At 35.1% G+C, this 21,740-nt stretch overlaps 2 protein-coding genes and 2 pseudogenes across 2 annotated transcripts; 3 read left to right on the top strand and 1 right to left on the bottom strand.

Annotated features, from left to right (window-relative positions):
* The first annotated feature begins 229 nt into the window (after positions 1 to 229).
* LOC119191995 lies at positions 230 to 6,451 on the top strand (annotated as a pseudogene).
* A 1,650-nt stretch (positions 6,452 to 8,101) lies between these two features.
* Positions 8,102 to 11,538, bottom strand: LOC119191996 (cyclin-dependent kinase 20-like). Its single transcript, XM_037445852.1, has 6 exons — positions 10,880 to 11,538; positions 10,476 to 10,664; positions 9,955 to 10,076; positions 9,713 to 9,827; positions 9,058 to 9,285; positions 8,102 to 8,197 (listed from the first exon to the last, which is right to left on the bottom strand). The coding sequence occupies exons 1-6, from the start codon at positions 11,075 to 11,077 to the stop codon at positions 8,120 to 8,122; spliced, it is 930 nt and encodes a 309-aa protein (XP_037301749.1). The 5' UTR covers positions 11,078 to 11,538; the 3' UTR covers positions 8,102 to 8,119.
* A 732-nt stretch (positions 11,539 to 12,270) lies between these two features.
* LOC119191998 (UDP-glucosyltransferase 2-like) lies at positions 12,271 to 14,674 on the top strand. Its single transcript, XM_037445853.1, has 4 exons — positions 12,271 to 13,269; positions 13,353 to 13,575; positions 13,791 to 14,010; positions 14,291 to 14,674. The coding sequence occupies exons 1-4, from the start codon at positions 12,442 to 12,444 to the stop codon at positions 14,595 to 14,597; spliced, it is 1,578 nt and encodes a 525-aa protein (XP_037301750.1). The 5' UTR covers positions 12,271 to 12,441; the 3' UTR covers positions 14,598 to 14,674.
* A 2,313-nt stretch (positions 14,675 to 16,987) lies between these two features.
* LOC119191997 lies at positions 16,988 to 19,222 on the top strand (annotated as a pseudogene).
* Positions 19,223 to 21,740: the final 2,518 nt, after the last annotated feature.

Here is a 21,740-nt window from a genome sequence, read left to right as displayed (position 1 = left end):
CATCTGCTTCAGCGTTGGATCACCGTCAGTGGAATTGCCGATGTCGAAGTTGATAGGGTTTCTTTGTTTATGTGAAATACTTTATGACTTGTCTTTTTTATATTTGGATACTCATGCAAAATTAAATTGGTTTGATTTATTTAAATTAACATTTAGAATATCCCAAGAATATATAACAAATAACAAATCTTAATAAAAGGCTCCTAATAAACTTATTTTCCAATTGCAGAAGCTAAAGATGAGTATATCACAAGGTATTTGGAGGGAACAATTGGCCGTGCGACTTGGGGCAATGTGGAAAGCACATCACGGCCATCTCTGCACTGTGCAGATAGAGATGAAGGACCTCTAGGGCCGACAGCTGTATCCAGACTACCAGGTCTTGCCATCACCAATGATGAAGCTGCGCAGCTCGGCTACATGCCCAATCGGGATGACTTTGAAAGGGTTAGTATAGGTCACTTTTTCCGCTGTTATGCTATCCGGGCGGACCTAAAATGTATCCTACTATGACAAATGTAAAGAAAATGAATTCACACCTATTAGGATGCTAACATGTCTCTATGCCTCTGGTATTGCAAATGTTTATGGCTGGTGGTGATCATTTACCATCAGGTGCACTACATGCTAGTTCGACACTTATATAATAAAAAAATCTGCTTAATAAAATTTTATAATGAGCATCAATTTAATTAAAATTACAGAATTTGTACTATTGTTTCATCTGCATATTTTATGAATAAAATTCAAGTATGGACTTTATTTATTACAGGAACATGATCATGAGGCTGAACAGTTGATATCAACATTATCTCTGAACCCTGAAGATGATGAGTTAGATGTTGGTGAGTTTTAAATTTTCTATCTATGATCCACAAAATGATCACATTGATGTTGTTATAATTAAATATAATTATTAATATATAATTGAAGAGTTAAAATACAATTTTTGAACAAAAAAAGTATTACAAAAAGATGTTACTATGCATAAATATTATGACTTGCTATGCTATATTTAGGGAACAATAAAAATAAGTGTAAAAAATGATATCTACTATTCCAATATATTCTTGATTAGTAAGTGCAAGATACACTAAATTTGATATAAAAAGAAAAATTTTTGAAGGATGAAATTTTTTTCACTTTTTTTATAATATTTAGTAACTAAAAAAACTTTATTTCAATTTTAGCCCTGAAGTTGTCTCAAGTTGACATTTACATAAGAAGATTACGTGAGAGAACAAGAAGAAAACGATTAGTGCGTGACTATCAACTTGTTTCTGTGTTCTTTAACATTCAGAGGAACAAGCAGAAGACACTTGGAAAACTTGCCAAAGAGAAGAAGTATGTATTACCATTACATAATGAATATTTTGTAATTCAGTGTAGTAAGATGTATGTGGTGTGTCGTGCGCCAGGGAGTTCACGGAGCGGCTGCGGTGGACGGCGCAGTTCTACGGGCGCGCGGAGCAGGCGGGCGTGGTGGCGGCGCTGTGGCGCGCGCGAGCTGCGCGTGCGCCTGGCGGAGCTGCACCGCTACCGGCTGGCGGGCGTCACGCGGCTGGAGGAGTGCGCGCACTACGACCAGCACGCGTCGCACCGCCGCCACCCGCACCACCACCTCGACGTGAGCACATACCGACTCCACCGACATCACCGCCGCACGCGAACAACGCTTGTATTCGCTCACAGTGCGTAACGCCAAAACTATCGTAAACTATTCATCTAACATTGTCTACAGGTTACAACTTATAGTACGGAACATAAAACTTTTTTCCATTTTATGACTGAGGTTTTACCAATTGTATACTAAAAAGTTGATTCCAAAAATCAGAAGGAAAGAAATAAATAATATGTAAATCATTACTTTAAGAAGGTTTACCTTCAAAATATAGTAAAGGTAAGGGGTTCGAAAATATGAACTTTGGGTAAATCTTTCTGCTTTGTTATAGTTATACATTAAAAAAAAAAACATATACTTTCCAACATCTTTTCAAAATAAAATCCCTGGAAACTTGTTAAACAATCACAACTAGGATACCATTTCAGTAAATCTTCGCGTCTTCCAAAGAACATGCCATGTTCTGATTTGAAACGCTTAAGTTTAGATATTTTTGGCGTTATGCGCAACATTCGCATTACGTTTTCATTTATTTTTTCATTCACACAATTCAAATGTGCCTCATAGAACTTAATATGAAACAGGAAAAGTAATTATGGACTCTGTTTCGAACTTTAGAGCGACAATTTACAACTTGCATCATAATTTGTGTATGTATGTTAGATTTGTGTTGACAATTCTATAAATAACATTCATGAAATATGCATGTGTAAATGTTTTTATTCGTAAGTTTTGGCTTACGCTTTTGAAGAGATGCTGTTATGTATTTCTGTGGTAGTTTAGTATGCATGAAGTAGACTGAATATTGTGTGTAGAAGGAACAGAATAGAGAGTGTGGTTTCAGAACTAATGTATTGCATTTATCAATACATTACAGATACTTCATCTGGTTTTACTGTTATTTTAACAAGTGTTCCAATGTGTTTTAAACTCTATTTTGTTTTAATTTCATTTGTTACAAATAATAATATTCATTTAATTTGTTCATTCATTGTGTGAGTTGTGACTACATGGCATTGTCTCAAAGTTTTCAAACCAGTCTTAGAGAATATCAATTGAATTTAAGATTACTGCTACTTGATTAGGGAGACCGGAGGATCAGCATGCTCAGGTTTACCATCACACATATGAGGTGAAACCTTGTATATACATAAAACGAATGTGATTAAAACATAAAAATGTTGTTAACTTCTAGCAAACTAAGACATAAATATGGTAGCGCTAGGATAGATGGGAGCCCTAAACATGTTCTACTGGAGACTAACATACTCAAAGCATATAGAATGCCGACCTTGATTTCCTACGAGCCACAGAACTATCGCGTAACAAAATGTTAAACTTACATTCATTTTACTTTTGGGTTGATTTTTTTTTTACTAAATTGTATTTGGTAAAGCCAGATGATTTGAGTCTTTTGGTTTGGGTGTGATACCGTATAACTATTGTATTCGCCAGGGCAGCAGTGGGTGCCTGGAAACCAACCAGACAAAAGAGCTAACGCAGATCAACACGCTGCAGCAAAGAAAAAGGTAAAATGTTTAGACTATTTGCACAGTGTTATTTAGATAAACAACAACAAGACAACCATTGACGTACTACGTAGTATTTATATATTGATACTAACAACGAATTATACTATGTTCAAAGTATGCAATGTACATACTGATATTGTTTGGATGCTTTATCCATGGCTCGCCTTATTGGACTACTAGAAGAATTTGCTAGTCTGGTGTGAGCATAGTATTACAGCTTGAGAATCTGAGTTAGATTTTCAGATGAGGCAACATTATATAGTCCCTCTGAGAAGATTGGACTCGAGAAGGCTGCTAGTCGTTATGTAAAAATATTATTAGAAATTGTTTTTATAAATTTGATATCTATTTTATGACTATTGAACAGAGACGGAGAAAGCGGCTCAAGTTCCACCAGCCCAAGGTGCACACGGGACGGAAGTACCGCATGTGGATGCTCCAAAAAGAGCTCATGCAACAACAACAGCGCAGGATGCTCGAGGCATCTGCTGACCAGTAATGAGATACAGGTTTGTATATAGTAATATGTTACTTAAATATATTTAAATACATCATGACACTTATATTTTTATTAAAGCCTGATTCATGTAATTATTTTACTAAATATTGTAGTGCAATGTCGGAAAGATTTTCAAATCATTTTATGAGTGATTTGTGTCCGAATTTTGGTAATTAAGTATTAAAATAGGGAAAGTGTATTTGTGTGTTTGTCAGAGATAGTAATGGTACAATTGAATTTGATTTTTTTAGAATTAAAAAAGTTACCATTCTAATATCACATTATCATCGGTGTATTGACAATATTGTGTCGTGTGTGCAGTTGTGCTCAGCGCTGTCACTGCCGGCGGCACAGTACGTGACGCTGAAGGGCGTGCTGCTGCGCCGCGCCGGCGACGGCGACGCCGAGCTGCACGTGCGACACTATCTCGCCGCCGCCGGCTGGCTGCGCTAGGGGACGCCGTTTCACACCCGCCACCAACACCACCAACACCAACACCACCACTCGCCATGCGCCGACACTCGACGTGCGCGCTGTCAAACGATTCCATCGCGGGGCTAACCAGATCAGAAAACTATAAGGCGGTATTGTGGCATTTTGTTTTTGTCTCTGTAGAATGGGCAGTGTTCACGATTCTTGATGGTGGACGCAACCACTGCCTGTAATCTATAACAATGTTACTGTGAGCTTTGATTCACGAAACACAATGTAGTGTCGGCACTATACATTTACCATATTTTTAAAAGCAACTTATTGTATCTATACCCATGCCCATTTATTTAAATAGCAGCTACAAATAAATTCAAAACGATAGTTATTATGGTTTTAAGGGAAAACTTATACAGAGTAACAAGTGCACAGTACCTGACCTCCATATAAATGTTAGTTATGCCGGCAATTGGAAATTCGTTTGACAGCGCGGGCGAAAGAGATATTTTCTCAAATTTACACAGACGTGTGAGTAGGGTGTCCACTTCTAGAAGAACCTGGGAATGGCCGGGAATGATGTTAGGTATAGACAATACGCAATATGTGTAGAGACAAAATATCCCGTCTAGGATGGACATCTGCAAGGCTTCCCATAGTGGCGGTTGTGAAACAGATGTAATTTGTAGATATAGTACAGATCTATATCAGATCACATGAGGAATATTTACATAGTATACATTTTAGTAATCATTGTATACATTCACATTCTTAGCATTGAATGCTACATCATGTATTTTGCCTCTGATAACGCGTTGCCAGTAGCTTCATATGACAAGCACGGGCCAAGCAATAATATATTCATTTAGTATAATTATTAATGTATAATATGTTAACTGCTGCCTCCCAGAGGCAGTGATGACTTAGTAAATAACATTTTAGGTGCTTGATATGCGTACTGCGGTATTGATGTCGTACGTTGATTGTTTATCGACACTCCGTTAATAGGCATGGTAGGATTCGCAAAAGATTTTTCTAACCGTTACAATAACCAGTTCAATGAACGTACGTTCTGGGCATTTTGTTGTCTAATATATATGTGTAAGTCGATTTTGTTATACTTTGCCTGTTTTTACCTGCGAGTTCTTCCCAAGCAGTTTTCATAAATTGTTAACGTAGACAAATTTTTCCCGACGATCTGTTGATCGATGGTAGTCAATGCGCTGTAACGCCCTAGTGGTAAATTATAGCAGAAACAAAACAAAAATGGATTGTGTATAACATATAAAAACTTACACTTTCCACTGTAACAAGTATTTGTATTTTCCATAAAGAATAAAATCGACGTAAATAGCAATCGTTGCATGCAGTTTTTAGGTTTTGTTGTGTGTTATTGAACAGTCGACCGACGACGCAGGTACGAGAGTTGTAATTTGACTATTAAGTCAATGTTTGCACTAAAATAGTTTTACCTCACTCATATAAGACTGCTCTTATAGAGCATTGTATATAATGCTTTGTATATATGTACGATAGATTCATTGCTTTCTCTTTATGTGTGTGAAATCAAGGATTCTATTATATTACCAAATAATGTGAGTAATTGTTAGTTGGAGGTACAAAGGTAAAGTTGGAATGGTTCGCATTTATGTGGTGTGTTAGGAATGTCCATTAAAATATTATTTATTAGATGTATCCAATATATTACCTGCAATAGTGTCAACTATGATTTATTCTGTTAGGTGAGGAGATAGCCAAGGGATTTAATTGATTATGGACCTGACGACACCTAAAAAGTTGGGATTAGAATAGAGATAGAAACATGTAACCGCTATATAGTGTTGATGTATATTAATTTTTTTTTTCAAAAATTAGATGTTTCTTGTAATTTATTCTAAATCCAATTTTTTGTAATAATTAAATTTTATTATATCATAATTTGTAACTAATAAATGTTCATACATGTAATTTTGTATGTCGACCGTATAAAAAAATGCTGACGAAATCTCGCGAAATACACTATAGGCGCTTTCATCACTTGTGAAAGGTATAAATGCCTGGCAATAATTATACATATTTCGAGCTGGAAGTTTCTTAAGCCAAACTATTTTACTAACTTTAAAATGAATATGGTTTGTCACTATATTATAAACTATGTGGCAGAAATATTAATTGGTGTAATAACTTTGCTTTATTAGTGTACAGAGAATCCATGTATAATGATTGGGTCAGTTTGGTGTGAATATGCGTTATCTGTGATGGGCACAGATTACATATTTTTTTTATATTTGGGTCTTGTAAACATTACCGTAGATCAATATTAAAACAAGGACTGTGTGTAAAGTGGTCTTTTAAAAATGTCGATGCACAAAATGTCTAATAATGAGTAGTGTAGGCACATGTTATACATTATTTTATATGATCATAGTAACTTGGGTACTTCACTTTTGGTCCTTAGTTTTAGGGAGATATGTTTTTTCAATAGTTCTCCCTCTTCTGCGTATTTTATAATTCCCCATATTAATATCCTTACATGCTGCGGAGAATTGTCTTCATTTAAAATAAATGCCCTCGGAAAATATATGATGTATTTACGCAAGAATATATTTTGCGCCTAGCATGAATTTACGCGTTATCGTATCGTTAACCTAAAGGTTTTATTAACTGACTTCCAAAAAAAGAGGAGTTATTTAAGTATATTTTTGTATGTGTAAACAGCGCTAGGTGAGTCTATTTGGAACTTAAATACGGCAGCGTGACCTACTGCGCGTGTGTATTCATCGTGTTACCAATTTGATAATGAACTGTAATGTAAGGGAATCAGCAGTGCGAATCTCTTTTGAAGTTTAGTATTATGAAACGTCTAAAGAATATACGTAAACCAGAAGCGGCTTTAACTCATGTGCCTGCCGTGTGCAATCAATTCCTTGGCGCCCTCTAGGAGACAATGTAATCTTTAATAAATTTGATACTATAAAATCAAAAGTTATTGCGTAAAGTAAAGAAGCCGCTTGGCGGCCTTAGCACGGCCGCAGGTTGTGTCACGAGCGTCACGAGTGCACACTGCGCCTGCCTGCAGCGCACACTGCACAATAGGTAAAGCCGCCTCTGACGTAAACGTTATAAATTACGTTAACATTATAAATTCCTGCTAGGGGTACAGGTAGATAGAAGTAATTTCAATTAATAATTCGTATTGATTATAATTAAACTTATATTAATTTATCTTTATTAACAAGAAAAAAATAATTGTTTGAAGAACTGGGCATCATGTTTTTATTTTATATCAATAAGTTATTTTGTCACTATTTCATATTGTTTAAGAATACCGAAAAGTGAAAATAACCAAAAACAACGAAGTCCAATGTTACTTAAACAGTTATTATTATAAGTAACAGTGGCTGTGGTTAGCTCTAATTTTTCATTATGTAAATATTCTAGTTTTTTAGTGTTTAGTATTAATAGGAACATTTTGAGCTTATGCCAATGTGGTATAGTTATTTCGGAATACTTTATTTATAAAGACAAAGTGTGCAAATGTTTAAAAAATTCGGCTTTTGATGGATGGGTTGGTTTTAATCTGATCTCTTAATTTAATGTCTGCATTTTAATATATTTATGAATGGTACGAGGTTAACCCATATTATTCCGTATTCTAATGGGCGATATCTTTAAAAATGTTTACATCTGTAGCATTGTAAAGTGTCTCAGCCAACGCCTTGGTCTAATGATGGAACTATCTATTCCTTATTATTGATTCTTGTTTAGTAAATTTTAACCTAACCATAGTTTCCGCTAGGGTATTATTTTGTTTAAGTGTTTATTAGTTTTAAGTAACGACACACGTGGCTGAGGCACTATTCCTTTTGTATGATAATTCATAGAGAGCAAAAAAGCAATGTTTACCATATTTCAGGCTCAAATAATCATATGGTATCATTATTATAAAAAAGTACAAGTTATATTGTTAATCTTAACTGGTAATGTATTGATGTAATTCCAGATTAAATAAAAATACATACATTTCAACGAATGGATTATTTATTTGGGTTTAGGTTTCGGCATGTCGTCTAATGTGGCTGGAGTAGGCTTGTTCACGAACCACTGGTGTTTTACGGCCTGTTAAAATCATTCATAATATCGTTGTTGTAGGTGGAGAACATTTTGGACTTTCATCACTTTTGTGTTGCCCAAAACATGGCGCATATTTTGGCCTAACAAGCATTTCATTATCTTATCCCGTTTCGAAATTATAGCTTTTTTTATGTTAAAAGTGAAGAAATAAATAGTAAAGAAATTAAATAAAATGAGTTGTTTAATTCTTCCTCGAGTCTATTGTTTGTAAACAAAATTAATCAAGTGTGTAGAAGAACTAAACAACTTGATTTGTTTAATTTAGACATTGAAAATCCTAATGGTATTCACTTTAATAAACTCTATAATTGTAATTATTTAACCTTATAATTACTTTACCATATGGTTTCTAGTGTGGCAAAACTAAATAACTATACGAGTTATTTAGTTTATTTCAGCAAACTTACGAAACATTGTCGTGGAAAAATAAATAAGAAGTTTTTATTTTTTTATATTTTTATTCTTCAGGTCAGTTTTTTTTGTTAATGCATAATATAATAGATAATAATACCCAAGATATATAAAACAACCAACATTAAAAATATTTATAGTTTTTTAGTAATGCTTAAAAATAACGAAAATAAACAGTTAATCGCGTTTATCTCGAAACTAGGAATTGTGAGTTATTTAGTTCTCCACCTACAACGACGATATGTACTTAGGTACGCAGTACCAACGACTTTGAATCTTATCTAAAACTTACAAAAGATTTCAAGTTTATACGGCATCTTATTTTAAGGTTTGCGACATCTTCAATTCAGTTTTTATGCTAGTAAAATTATATGTTTTATAAGCGCCGCACAAAATGTCCTGTATAAAATAAGAAAAAAAGACAAAAAACTCACGTCTTTTGCTGATATCCTTCCATCAGCATCGTACATAATGAATGACTTGACAAGATTGACCGCGTCCATTTCCACGCCTGGCAGAAGTTCTGGCCAAGGCGTGGGTGTCGAATCAGGGAACGTAATTTTATGGAAGTCTGGTAGCTCTGTGTGTTTAGGCCACGTCTCTTCTGTTGGAGTGCCGAGATGCTGCAGGACTATAGCCAACTGCTCGATATCCGATTCGCCCTATAAATTATTGTCCTTAGGGTTGGTTTCACGATGTCTAAGTAAACGTTATATCGTTTATAATACAAGACCAAATAAATAATCTAGCTCTCAAATAAATGGTAAACAAAATGCACTCGCTTTGGCAACTGTCTTATACATTAATTCGCCCATAACTTGACTGTCAACTAATACCGACTACAGGCAGCCCTTTTTTTTTTAAATAAAATAAAATGCTTTATTCATCACGTAGGCGAACATAGTTGCACTTATGATAAGTCAAGGTACATGAGAATATTTAATTATTACTTAAATAAATTAGCTTATATAAACAAAGACGGCGACCTTATTGGTCATGAAGAAAATACCATTTTTGTTAAGCAATTTTTGACACGTCGAACCATCTACGGCCCTTAGTATCTTCTTCTTTAAAATATTGGATACTAACCGCAAAGAGTGGCTGCTTAGTGATCATTTCGGCTATGATACAACCAACCGACCACAAGTCTACCTTTTCTGTGTAATATCTGGCTCCGTACAATAATTCGGGCGCTCGATACCATCTGCAGAGTACCAAATATTATTATTAAATATATCAATGAGCTTTGGTGGCAGTAGGCATTATTTGTGATGTTATAAAACACACTTCTGAGAAGTTAGTAATTGATTTTTTAGAGAAATATACCGTACCGTGTAGCTACTTGGTGAGAATACGGTCTACCACCCTCTGGCCAATAAAGCCTTGCTAGGCCTAAATCAGCGATTTTTAATATCCCCTCGTGATTTATCAATAGATTTGCAGGTTTCAAGTCCTTTAAAGAAAATACACAATAACTACATTAAGTAAGTACCTATTATGTAAACGGAATATTCAACCTCGGCGTTAGATTGGAAAAAGACGTAGGATGATTAATTTATTATTAAATCATAAATTATAACACCTCCAACATAAAGTTTTAAAAACTTTCTGCAATATCTTGAACCGTGTATTACGCCATGAAATTAATTGCCATTCATTTTACATGAAATAGTAAATGTATGTGGACGAAGACTACAAAAATAAGTAGGTAGTTTTGAACAGGCCGACATAATTGTGTCGACCAGCAAGAGCCTTATTAAATATCGACAATCGATGTTCATATGAATGCCACTCCATTATCAAATGACGTGGAGTCTCTGCTGGGTCCGTAAAAAGGGAGTTCAGAGCTTACCCTGTGCATAACGTAATGCGCATGCATGTACCGCGTCCCCTTCAATAACATGAGCGCGTATGTCTTTACACGTGGTAAGGTGAGTTCTTGCCGATTGTGGTGCAGCATTTCCCACAACCCTGAGGACATGTACTCCAACACTAGCACCAAGCTCATTCCTCGAGGAAACATGTTGTACAGTTTGATTATCTGTATTAAGTTAAAATATTTAATTTATTTAACGAAAATATTCTGAATGCTAACTTATTTTATTTCACTTATAGGAAGCAACTAGTAGTAATTATCTGGGAATGTACTTTCATATTAGACTTTTACAGGTATGCGTACGAAATCACCTATTAAAGTAAAGATCTGTAGAAGTAACCTAAGTATTCACATTATAAAATATATAATTAGAAACTTACGTATTTACAACGAAGCAACTGCAGAGCCTTTATCTCCCTCATTACATTTACTGGAATGCCATCTTCCAAGTTCTTTATAAGGATCTTTTTAAGTGCCACTTCACGTCCTGTAGGATTATGTCTCGCTTTAAATACTAAGCCATGGGCACCCTCTCCGATACGCCCTTCGACTGTGTAGTTACTGACGTCGTTGTCCATTGCTAATTAACTTCGCCCAATGTATTTTTAATATTTTTTACTCGAGAATATCACTAAGTATATTCAATAAAAACGTAATGTTTAAATTTTATTTATATTCCAGATCATTTTACAGATTCGTCAACTTTGACTATTCGATGTCGTCATGAACTCGTTGCCATGGTAACTATGGTTGTTATCCATAAAAGAATATAATTATGAACTGTGTTCATACATCGGTTCGCTGATATATCAATATACCTATACGTACTACATACATTATATTTTTATAACTTTTTATTATGAATTATAAATAGGGTTCTCTTTATATCTCCCTCGATACTGATGGCAGATATTATTTTAATTAAGTAATTGGGTGATTGCGAAGTCCGATATAAACTGTCTCTCTTCCAATGTTTTTGAATATTATTATTACTTGCCTTCGTAGTAATGATAACCCTGTATTTAATAATCTTTCCTAGCATGATTTAAGACTCAATATTACATCAATGTTTTCCTTCATCGTTGGGGTATGCATCAAACGTAGCGCTGAAAAGTATATAGGAGCTGTATTGGAACCAAAACCGAGACTAGAATGTCTGCATCTGGTTGGTCATTCCACTTAATCTAAGAATCTTAACTCAAACATAATAAATGAATAATAACTACACAGTAATTTAGGGCCGGGGCATATTGGCTGAAACTTACTTTTAGCTAACTTCGTATAGTATCTAACTATTACGCCACATTGTTTGAAAAGGTTGATCTATCCTAGGGGTTCCTAGAGTATTCTTTGTCACAACACTCTGCTGTCTAAAATTAAAATGATTCTGCCTGCCCCTCTATTCAATGCAGGAAGAGGAATTTAGCGGGCTCACCAAGTAGTACCTACGCTAATAACTATTATAAAAATGATTTTATTTATTACGCCTTCACGTCTTTACTACTCAAATTGATGATATAAAATTTTACTAATACGTACGTTGTCAGGGGTATAGAATACAATATGATACCTTTCATCGAGAAAAGTGCTGTTCTCAAGGGATAGAAATTGATTGACAAAATTTACATTAACGTGTTTTCACCGCTGTCTAGGAGAGACCGCCTCCCACTTTGGAAAGGTTTTATTTAGATATATAGGTACTGTATTTATTCGAAACTCTATAGAATAATTTTATCTGATTATCCCAAATATAGATTTAAAAATGATATTCATAAGTTCATAATATTGTTTTACACGTTAACATTATTTACATTTGCATAGTTTACCCAGCTGCTGTTAATCCTCAGTTACGCTATAAGTACCTGTCGTCGTTTTCTTTTATGAATTCAACTCAGTTTTGCGTAGACTCGAAAAGTGGTGCTTGCTTTTATATGATTCCATTATGGGATCAAATAGATTTTGTTTAGTGTTTTTACTCATATCTTTAAGCTGTGTGGTTGACGGAGCGTCGATACTTGCATTGTTTTCGTCTTTATCTTATTCAGATCATTTGGTGTTCAGGGGATATGTCTCGTTGCTCGCGCAAAGTGGCCACTCCTTGGTTGTTATGACACCTTATCCAGGTCAGTTTATGTACCCGGATACGGAAAATATCGTGGAACTTGATGTAGGACAAGAATCGGCACCCTTTTGGGATGAGTACAAGAAATTGTTAACTAATACTGATGACTATTACCCACAATTAAGGGCTATGAACGAACTATCTCTTAAAATTGCCATTGCCCAGTTGAAGTCTAAGCAGATGACTGCATTGTTTATTAATCCTAACATCAAATTTGACCTGGTTATAACTGAAGCTGATGTGCCACTTCTATACGCTGTGGCAGATAAGTACAAGGTACCACACATTTCTATTACCACATCGAATGGAAAAATACACCAGTACGAAGCAAAGGGCAATCCAATTCACCCGATTTTATATCCAGACGTTAATACGCTTAATTATGGAAACTTGAGTCGCTGGCAAAAAGTGATTGAATTTTATCGACATATCCAGACCAAGAATGAATTTTATAACAATTACTTACCGCTTAGCGAGTTAGCGGCTAAGAAAATCTTTGGACTGAAAAGAGACTTACAGCAAGTAGAATATGATATAGATTTGCTATTTATTGCCAGTAATCCTTTATTAATTGGTAATAGACCAGTTGTTCCGGCTATTACTTTTGTTGACCGCATGCATATAACACCAGATATAAGTTTGCCACAGGTATAATGTCTGTTTTTATATTACATAAGTTCTTATTGGGTTACAGAAACTAAATATTTTAAATTATTTCTTATTCCTTTTAGAATGTTCAAGCTTTCCTGGACTCGCAAATAAAAGGTGTAGTGTACTTTAGCGTGGGAGCTATACAAGATGCAGAACAACTTTCGCCGCGAATACTGCAGATATTCGCAGATGCTTTTAAGGAGCTACCTTTTACCGTTTTATGGAAAATCGGTAATACGACTATGGTCAACAAGTCAAATAATGTTGTTACGCAAGCATGGTTCCCACAGCAACAAATATTAGGTAAAATAGAAGACTTGATAAATTAGTTAACTAATTTTGTTTACTTAGATTATTTAAATATGGTATGTAACACTACTATTATTAAATTGGTAACTGCTATTGCTATTATTAAATTTTGTATGACGTAATTATTATGTGGTTGACTGATTATAAACCTAAGTATATATGTAACAGATACCTAGATCTTTAAAATAATAAATATATATTTTTTGTAGCTCATCGAAATGTAAAGGCATTTATAACACACGGTGGTCAACGGTCGCTAGAAGAAGCTCTCTTTTACGAAGTACCAATCATAGGTTTACCATTTGTAAAGTCTAGAAAGACATTTATTGGAGAATATATAAAATATGGAGTAGGTGAAATTGTAAACCCGTATGACATGGATAAGGAAACTCTGAAAACCATAATAACGGCTGTAGCTTCTGACAACAAGTAAGATACAAAATTTGTCTTTTTAAACTATATTTTTGATGTCGATGCAGGTATAGCCTAGTGTGGACATCGTTGATAATTCTTATAAGAAGAGTTATTTTGGAAAATAAATTTACTTCTATTACTATATCTATTCGTTATAATAATATTAAAATTTACATCAGTCTATCCAAGGCATACCCGGCAAATCAACAAACTTTAGCTATCGTTATTGTTCTATGTACAATGTAAATATAAAAATAAAAACCACCTGTTTTACGTAACCATTATTGTATTTCAGATACAAGAAAGCTATTGTAAAACTGAAAGACATGGTGGTAGATGACGTCATATCAGGGCCTGAACTCGCAGTTTGGTGGACGGAATATGTCCTTAGAAATGGAGGAGCTCAACATCTTCGCTCAGCAGCTGTTGGCGCGACTTTTGTCAAATATTACATGCTGGACCTTCTTAGTTACCTTCTTGCTGGTGTTTTATTTACTATCTACTTGACCTTCTGTATCGTGCGTTATATTGTGAGCCGTTTACGAAAACGTTACATCCTCGAGAGGGGCATAGTATCATCTGTAAAATTTAAAGAATTATAATTTGTCGTAATTTATATGTTGTACTTTATTTAATTGTACATGTAATTCATACTTTTTGATATCTCATTAATAAATTTATAATAATGTTCTCTTTGTTTATTATTTATAAACTAGCTTTTTATAGCAGGATAAGAGTGGCCTGTGTATGACTTTCCCAGGGACTCAAACTCTCCATTCCAAATTTCATCGATAGCGATTTAAGGGAGGGGGATGAGCTACGTATCAAATCGCAGAATTTTCCCCGCCTCCGACACTCTATCTGTTTGACACAGATGATATTACTATTGCAATAATTATGTGAAAATATACATTAATGTAGTGAATCATCAGGAAAAAAATACCGATTTAGGGGTTCAGCTTTGAAAGGGTAACAGACATACAGGTAGACAGGGTTACTATGGCAATCATAATATATGTAGATACTAGTAATCCGCCCCAGCTTCACCTTGGTAATAGAATTTTCTTATTTTTTTATTTGCCAGTATAGACAGACGAGCAAGCGGCCCACCGGACGGTAAGCGGCCACCGCAGCTCATGGACTCGGTGATGCCAGGGACACAGACAATCCCCTGCCTACCATAGAGACAATACTCTTTTTTATAGCATATTATATGCAGGTACATATTATTTCTTGAGGATAGTAAGCTACCCTTAAAAATATAAACATTATTGCGTCATTGCGAACTTTTCTATAGACATAAAAAAGGAAAAATCCCATCCTATATTATTTTGTTATATCTCGAAGGCATAAGTCCAAAGAAAATATTTATTTTCGATGAAAACTCTCAGTCAGCTTGATTTATCCGACGTTTCCACCAGTCTTGGCGACATCCTATATGTTTAAATACTGGTTAGTGGTTACCAATTTTGGATTCGGTGCCTAATTCTAGTGATTTTATAGAACCTATATTATAGTGGTTATGGTAATGTTAAATATTTTTTAGTTCTTAATGGCTTTTGAAGGCAGATTATTTTTTGATAAAATGTTCTTTTTGCTGTTTTGCATTAGTAAGAAATAGATTGTCCCGATTGCGTAGTTGCATTGGGGACACGGTATCACTGTCGCGCTTAGGATTTATACCTTATAGCGCGTCTTATAAGTAAAAACGTTTCTCCGGCACAAAACTCGCCGATCCCGCGGACACCTATACCGTACCGCGTTCCCCAGCCCCGGATCTAGGGGGGGGGGGGGGGGGGGCAAGCAAGGGCTCGTGCCCCGGGCGGCGAATTTAGAGGGCGGCAAATTCAAACTTGGCAGACGAATACTCAACTCATAATTAAGGCAACTTTGACTACTGAGACATCCAGTACATTACACATATAAATTATTTCCCGCGGGGCGCGAAATGATTATGATGATCATGACAAAAGTAAAAATATAGGTGGTCGGGGGCGGCACTGTCCAGATTTTGCCCCGCCTCCAAAAAATTCAAGATCCGAGGCTGGCGTTCCCACAGTGCCAAGCTGTGGTGCTGAGCCGACTGTGTTTAGGGAGGACGCGTGCGCGAGCATGGCCCACGGGCACGGTGAGCCCACGGGCTCACCGTCTTACTGTCGATCAAAATAATTTATTATTATTGTTATTCATACACTCCATATAATTAAATAAATTAATAAAATAAATATACTTAAGTACTTATATCCCAATAATCTTTACCTACCCCTGAAGGGAAAGGTGAGAAGGGGAAAATGACTAAGTTCTGAGGTAACAAATTTAAAAAAAAAATATGTACTAAATATATACCTACCTCAGAACAATAACTATTGTTCTGATATACCTGCCTTGATACCTACACGTCGAATTGAGAAACTTTTCCATTTTTTTTAAAAGTTCAAAAAGGTCATCTAGTATCTAGCCGAAAAGAATATTCAAATTCAAGCTCATTCAAGCAACAAACTAAGTCAAACATATACTTACTTAAAGGAAAATATTTTGGAAAGTACCCTGTTATATACGTAAACATTCCTCATGAATCATTGCATTCTTTGGTGAAAACCGTAATAGAAGTCGTTCGGTAGTTTTATGTTGTTTTAGAAGGAAAGACACGGCAAGGAAACTTTGTTTTATAATAGGTAGTAAAAATAGATTTTAATCATTGTATTTGACTAAAATATGATAATTATTTTTCCCAAAAAATCAATAACAGTCCTTCAATACCAAGTAGTTTTTGTATTTCAAAGATCATCATTGTTGATCAGGTTGCCTCGAAGAGATCGCTTTTTAGCGATAAGACCGCCTATTGGTGCAAATGTAATAATTGTATTTATTTTTCTGTATTTGGTGTACCTATACAATAAAGTGTTTCATTCATTCATATGTTATTATGCGTGAAATGAATTAAAATTCGACTTTAGAAATGTCAACTTGTCAGTGTCATTGTGTCAAGCGCAGTCAAGTGTCAACCTGTGCATCAATGTTTGGTTTCGTATTTACCTATGTCATTGAAAAAAAATGATTAGTGTTAAAGTGAATTGAAAACTTAATTGCAAAAACTTAAAATGGCTGCAGTTAGATCGTGTCCGGGGTTGTATTGCGGGCGTACGGAGCTGGAGGACGGCATATGGAGCGATTGTGGTGCATGCCCTCGAGGCTATAGGACAAATAGCTCCAGTTATTGTATGCCATGCATTGATGAGCCTACCTCTACGACTGGCAGTACTTAGGTTTCATGGTACTCCTGCCTATGGTGTTGCATTGGTTCTTCATTGACATGGTTACTGTAGGAAAAGCGTAAGTTAAATTTATTATTTACAATATTCTTATTAGGGGAATATGTACTACTACTTAGTTATATTTCTATAATATCATCTTTACTAATTATATTTTATTTATATTTCTTATTGCAATGTAACTAATAAATATATTCTGTTTACAGTAAAGAGGGCATGTTAATCCAACACGCCTGTGCATTTGTGGAAGTCGTGTCAGGAACCCTGGCCGCTCTCTTAGTGTTGCCGCCTACAGGAAGCATTGCATTACATGTGTGCTCACCGAAGGCATTGTCGGACTGGTACACTCTACTCCACAACCCACAGCCAGATTATAAGGAGACTTTACATTGCACACAAGAAGCTGTTTATCCATTGTAAGTATTAGGTCTGCTTTATATTGGCAGTTGGCAGGCTTATTGACTTAGCAATTTTTCTTATTAAACTGTGTTCAAAAGGTTTCAAATTCTGAAAACATTACATTTGAGTCAATTAGTCTGCCAACTGTCAATATAAATAAATTCAATTATAGGGTTAGTCTATAATCTTTAAATATCTAGACTTTATTGATTATATTATAAAGGCATTACCAAAACATATGTATGTGTAATGTGTTTTATTTAATGCTTTGTGGTATGTTCTGTGAGGGTAGTCATAAGGCAAATATTAATAAAATTTTGCTGATATTTAAGTGAATAATAAACAAACAACAAACACAACACACCTGTATCCCTAAAAGCATAGGCAGAGGTGCAAGCAGGCCACCCACTTCGCCTGTGTGTTCCATGATGTGATAGGTGAGCTTATCGTTATATTGGGTACATGTTAGACTCTAGGCTGATAGAACAAAAAAGACCTGATATCACTTTGTCTAACCTGGAACCTTGAAAGTGTTGTACCGCATGCACTATATGACTATACCACAAAGGTAGTCACGTTTGAATTGAATAGCATTCAGATTATTAATATCTTTTTCCAGATACACAATAGTGCTGTTGATTTACGCATTCAGTTTGTTGATGACAATAACACTAAGACCCTGGGTCCTCACTTGGAATTCATGTAATCCAGGAAAAAGGCAATTTCCTGTGCTCTGTATTTTTATCCCATACTAGTACTTATACACACTGTTGCAGCTGGTTTGATTTGTAAGTATTCGATACAAATGATAGTTTTATAATTATAATAGATTTTTCATAATTTATGAAAAGCATAATTAGAATCAATCCATGATCCAGATTTTTACAATACATCCAGATTTGTACAATGATATAAATTGATTCTGAGGATTTTAAAATTTTTCTATTGTTAGTTTATTCCCATAGTCTAAACAAATATAATCTTTATTTACTGATTTACTTACTAAACTCATTTAGTTTCTAAATTAAATCTTCCAAGATTACAAATCTCATACAAATATGTTTATTTTTCAGATTGCTCATTTCCATACATAGTAATAATAATATCAATGATGACATCAGCATCACATTTCTCCATCAAAATTGAACAATCTGCACCCGCTTTGCTGTTATCCTCAATCACTAATTCAAGGAACTTGATCATACTGGTCGGCCACTGGCTTGTTCATGCCTATGGAATATTGTCTCTGACTGGCTTCAGAGAGTTGTGGTACTTATCTCTGGTCCCCGCTCCTGCATTATTCTACATACTGACTGCTCAGTTCACCGACCCAATGAAAATACACAGTGATTGACAAAATCAGAAAGCTTTCGCCAAGTTGGTTTTGAGTTAATTTTTAGAACAGATAAAGACTGGTTATTGTATGTTGTGATGTTTATGCATATAAAATTATGCATTTGTATAGTCTTTAATAGTGAGATAAAAGTAAAATAAGTTTTAACTAGATAATGATAAGTGTAATTATGTTGTATTACAACTAACTAATGTATATATAAATTTTTGCTAGCTAAAGATATTTATTGTAAAGTTACAGTATAAAAAGGAGACATTTCTCAAAGATATATTCTTAAGACTAAAAACATGTACATTTTTAGTGCTAAGTATTGTAAAAGATAAATAAATACTTTAAAACAAACATTATAAATTGTAACAATTATTATTATCTAATACTTACTAGATAATTCAATAGCTTCATCATCATCAGCCAATGCCATATGAGGTGCACTACTGAACGTAGGTCTCCCCAAACATTTCTTTAATTTCTGGCCTACCTCCAGCGTTTTCCTGCAATCTTTATCAAGTCGTTTGTCTACCTCGCGAATGGATGTCCAACGCTAGGCTTCACGGGACGTGGTCTCCACTCGGGAACTTTTTTGTCTCATGTCGTCAGTCCTGCAAACTGTGTATCCTGCTCATTGCTCTTTAGATTGATGTGTGTCCATGAGTAGTCTTGGGCGGCCCATGGTCAGAGGTCACTTCTCAATGCCGTATGTCATCATTGATAATAGATATTGTAACTTGCATGTTATTGTTGATTATGTAGGTAGGGCTTGAGAAAAACATTTTTAAGTGATTAGGTAAATGTTCTAACACTGTACATTTGTGCTCATTCGAACTAAAGTATTGATACACAGTACAAATGAAGTCGGGTGACATTACCCGCGCCTAGCCATTGTACTACATAATGCAGTGCCCGTATTTCGTGGTTTTAAAACACATTGAGGCTTAGAAGTGTCCGCGAACATTTCCCATCCTGACTGATAGGAACTGGGGATAGCTTGGGAGATGCTACTTTTCATTCCCAGGGCGAGCAATACGTGTGGAGGTTTCTAACACTATTTGTTAAATAGTCTTAGTAGCTAACGGTTACTATTTTAATTAGTAGCTAACGGTTTGTCGGGTAAGGGTGCGGTCTAAGTTGCCGTGCCTATGGCGAGGCTTTGTTATTTATTGGTCCGTGAACCATCTATTATTAACGTGGTAGACTTTCTATTGTTGCAATTAAATTGTAATATCTTTTGATACATTTTGCTCGCGGCTACGCCCGCATGTTAATTTTTCCGGCATAAAAGTTCCGCTGTATATTGTCCCGATTGTATAGAAGGTAGCTTATAATCCTTCCCAGAGTCTCAAACTATCTCCATACCAAATTTTATCGATATCAGTTGCGTAGTTTTTGAGTTTATCTTGTTCATACGACAGTTAGATGCGGCGGGGGACTTTATTTTTTTAAATATATTTTTTTGAATTTTATAAGAGGAACGATTTCGTCATATATGATTGTTGCGTAATTGTAACCGTTTATGCAGTGCACGCAACAGAATTTCTCAATAGAAATATTTTTTCCTCGTTTTTCAACATTTTTCATTGATGCTCCGCTCCTGTTGGTTATAGCGTGATGATATATAGCCTATTATAACCTTCTTCAATAAATGGGCTACACGACACTAAAAGAATTTTCGATTCGAATCCGTTGTTCCTGAGATTACCACGTTCAAACAACTCTTCAGTTTTATAGAATACCTAGTATTGAAAGGTAAATAGATAATTACTGTATCATCTCCGACCGTACCTAACTTTTTAGATTTAGATATATATCTAAGTATGTATTTTGTATTATGAAACAAAACCATCCTATGCAAATAGGAACTTGTTGATATATTTTCAATTTAACGATATGGAACGACCTCTTACAAAAATTCCGGCTGAAAAATAGCTCGCCAACTTTCTGTCAGATAAAGAAAGGTATTTTATCTTTAAATTTCCTGCCTGAGTCGATTTCAGGCAAAACAACGTGAAAATGGCCGCGTCTCGAGTTTTGCATTAAACATATATATAATATGGTTAATACAAAGCTCGAGACAAAGGCCGAGGAGGCAAAATAAAAAGAAACGGCCGCGTTTATAGCCGTCTCATTATTAAACGCTTTCATCCCTTGGTTCGCGAAAAAACCGACGACGTTTCCAACCGCATTATTCGCTTATTTGTTTACTTATCTTTTTACATGTATCTCGTTAGGATGAGAACTGAAGCGTATTCTTTGTAAGCGAGTTTTTCCGTCTTATGGCAAATGGCTGTGTCATTTATATGAGATACAACCAGTTGTATTATACTAATTTCCTCAAGCTTTCACTTTTGCTAAATCCGAATATTCGTTATTTTTTTGCTCGTATATTAGGATTTAAGAGACATAGTTTACTCCTGTTAATAAAACCACTATGACGGATCACTGTTATTTAATTTGATATCTTAAACATAAACTTAAAGAACTACATTATTGTGGCTGCTCGCCGGCAGCCCGTGACAGGAAGAAGGAAGTGGAGGCGTGTTGCCACAAAAACAAATTAAATTACATATTAACAAATGTTACCCTAAACAAATATAAATGTACCCATTCAACATGCCTCCTTACATTTATATTTTAACTAAATCATATCATACACTACTCATATCAAGACAATAGCTCTATAAACATTACCTTCAGTATAACATATTAATTGTAACTTATTTTTT

This window comes from Manduca sexta, unplaced genomic scaffold, assembly GCF_014839805.1.
Source record: "Manduca sexta isolate Smith_Timp_Sample1 unplaced genomic scaffold, JHU_Msex_v1.0 HiC_scaffold_2212, whole genome shotgun sequence".
Classification (NCBI taxonomy): domain Eukaryota; kingdom Metazoa; phylum Arthropoda; class Insecta; order Lepidoptera; family Sphingidae; genus Manduca; species Manduca sexta.
Note: the sequence above shows the minus strand (reverse complement) of the source record. Positions and strands in the feature narration are given on the sequence as shown.

Bases quoted from the DNA above. Each gene is read 5' to 3' on its own strand.
- LOC119191998 (XM_037445853.1), top strand. From the start codon at position 12,442: ATGGGATCAAATAGATTTTGTTTAGTGTTTTTACTCATATCTTTAAGC. The intron at 13,270-13,352 runs GTATAATGTCTG...TATTCCTTTTAG, and splicing joins CAGATATAAGTTTGCCACAG to AATGTTCAAGCTTTCCTGGA. The intron at 13,576-13,790 runs GTAAAATAGAAG...TATTTTTTGTAG, and splicing joins CCCACAGCAACAAATATTAG to CTCATCGAAATGTAAAGGCA.
- LOC119191996 (XM_037445852.1), bottom strand. From the start codon at position 11,077: ATGGACAACGACGTCAGTAACTACACAGTCGAAGGGCGTATCGGAGAG. The intron at 9,828-9,954 runs GTACGGTATATT...GGTACTCTGCAG, and splicing joins TCTCACCAAGTAGCTACACG to ATGGTATCGAGCGCCCGAAT. The intron at 8,198-9,057 runs GTGAGTTTTTTG...TGATTTTAACAG, and splicing joins GAAGGATATCAGCAAAAGAC to GCCGTAAAACACCAGTGGTT.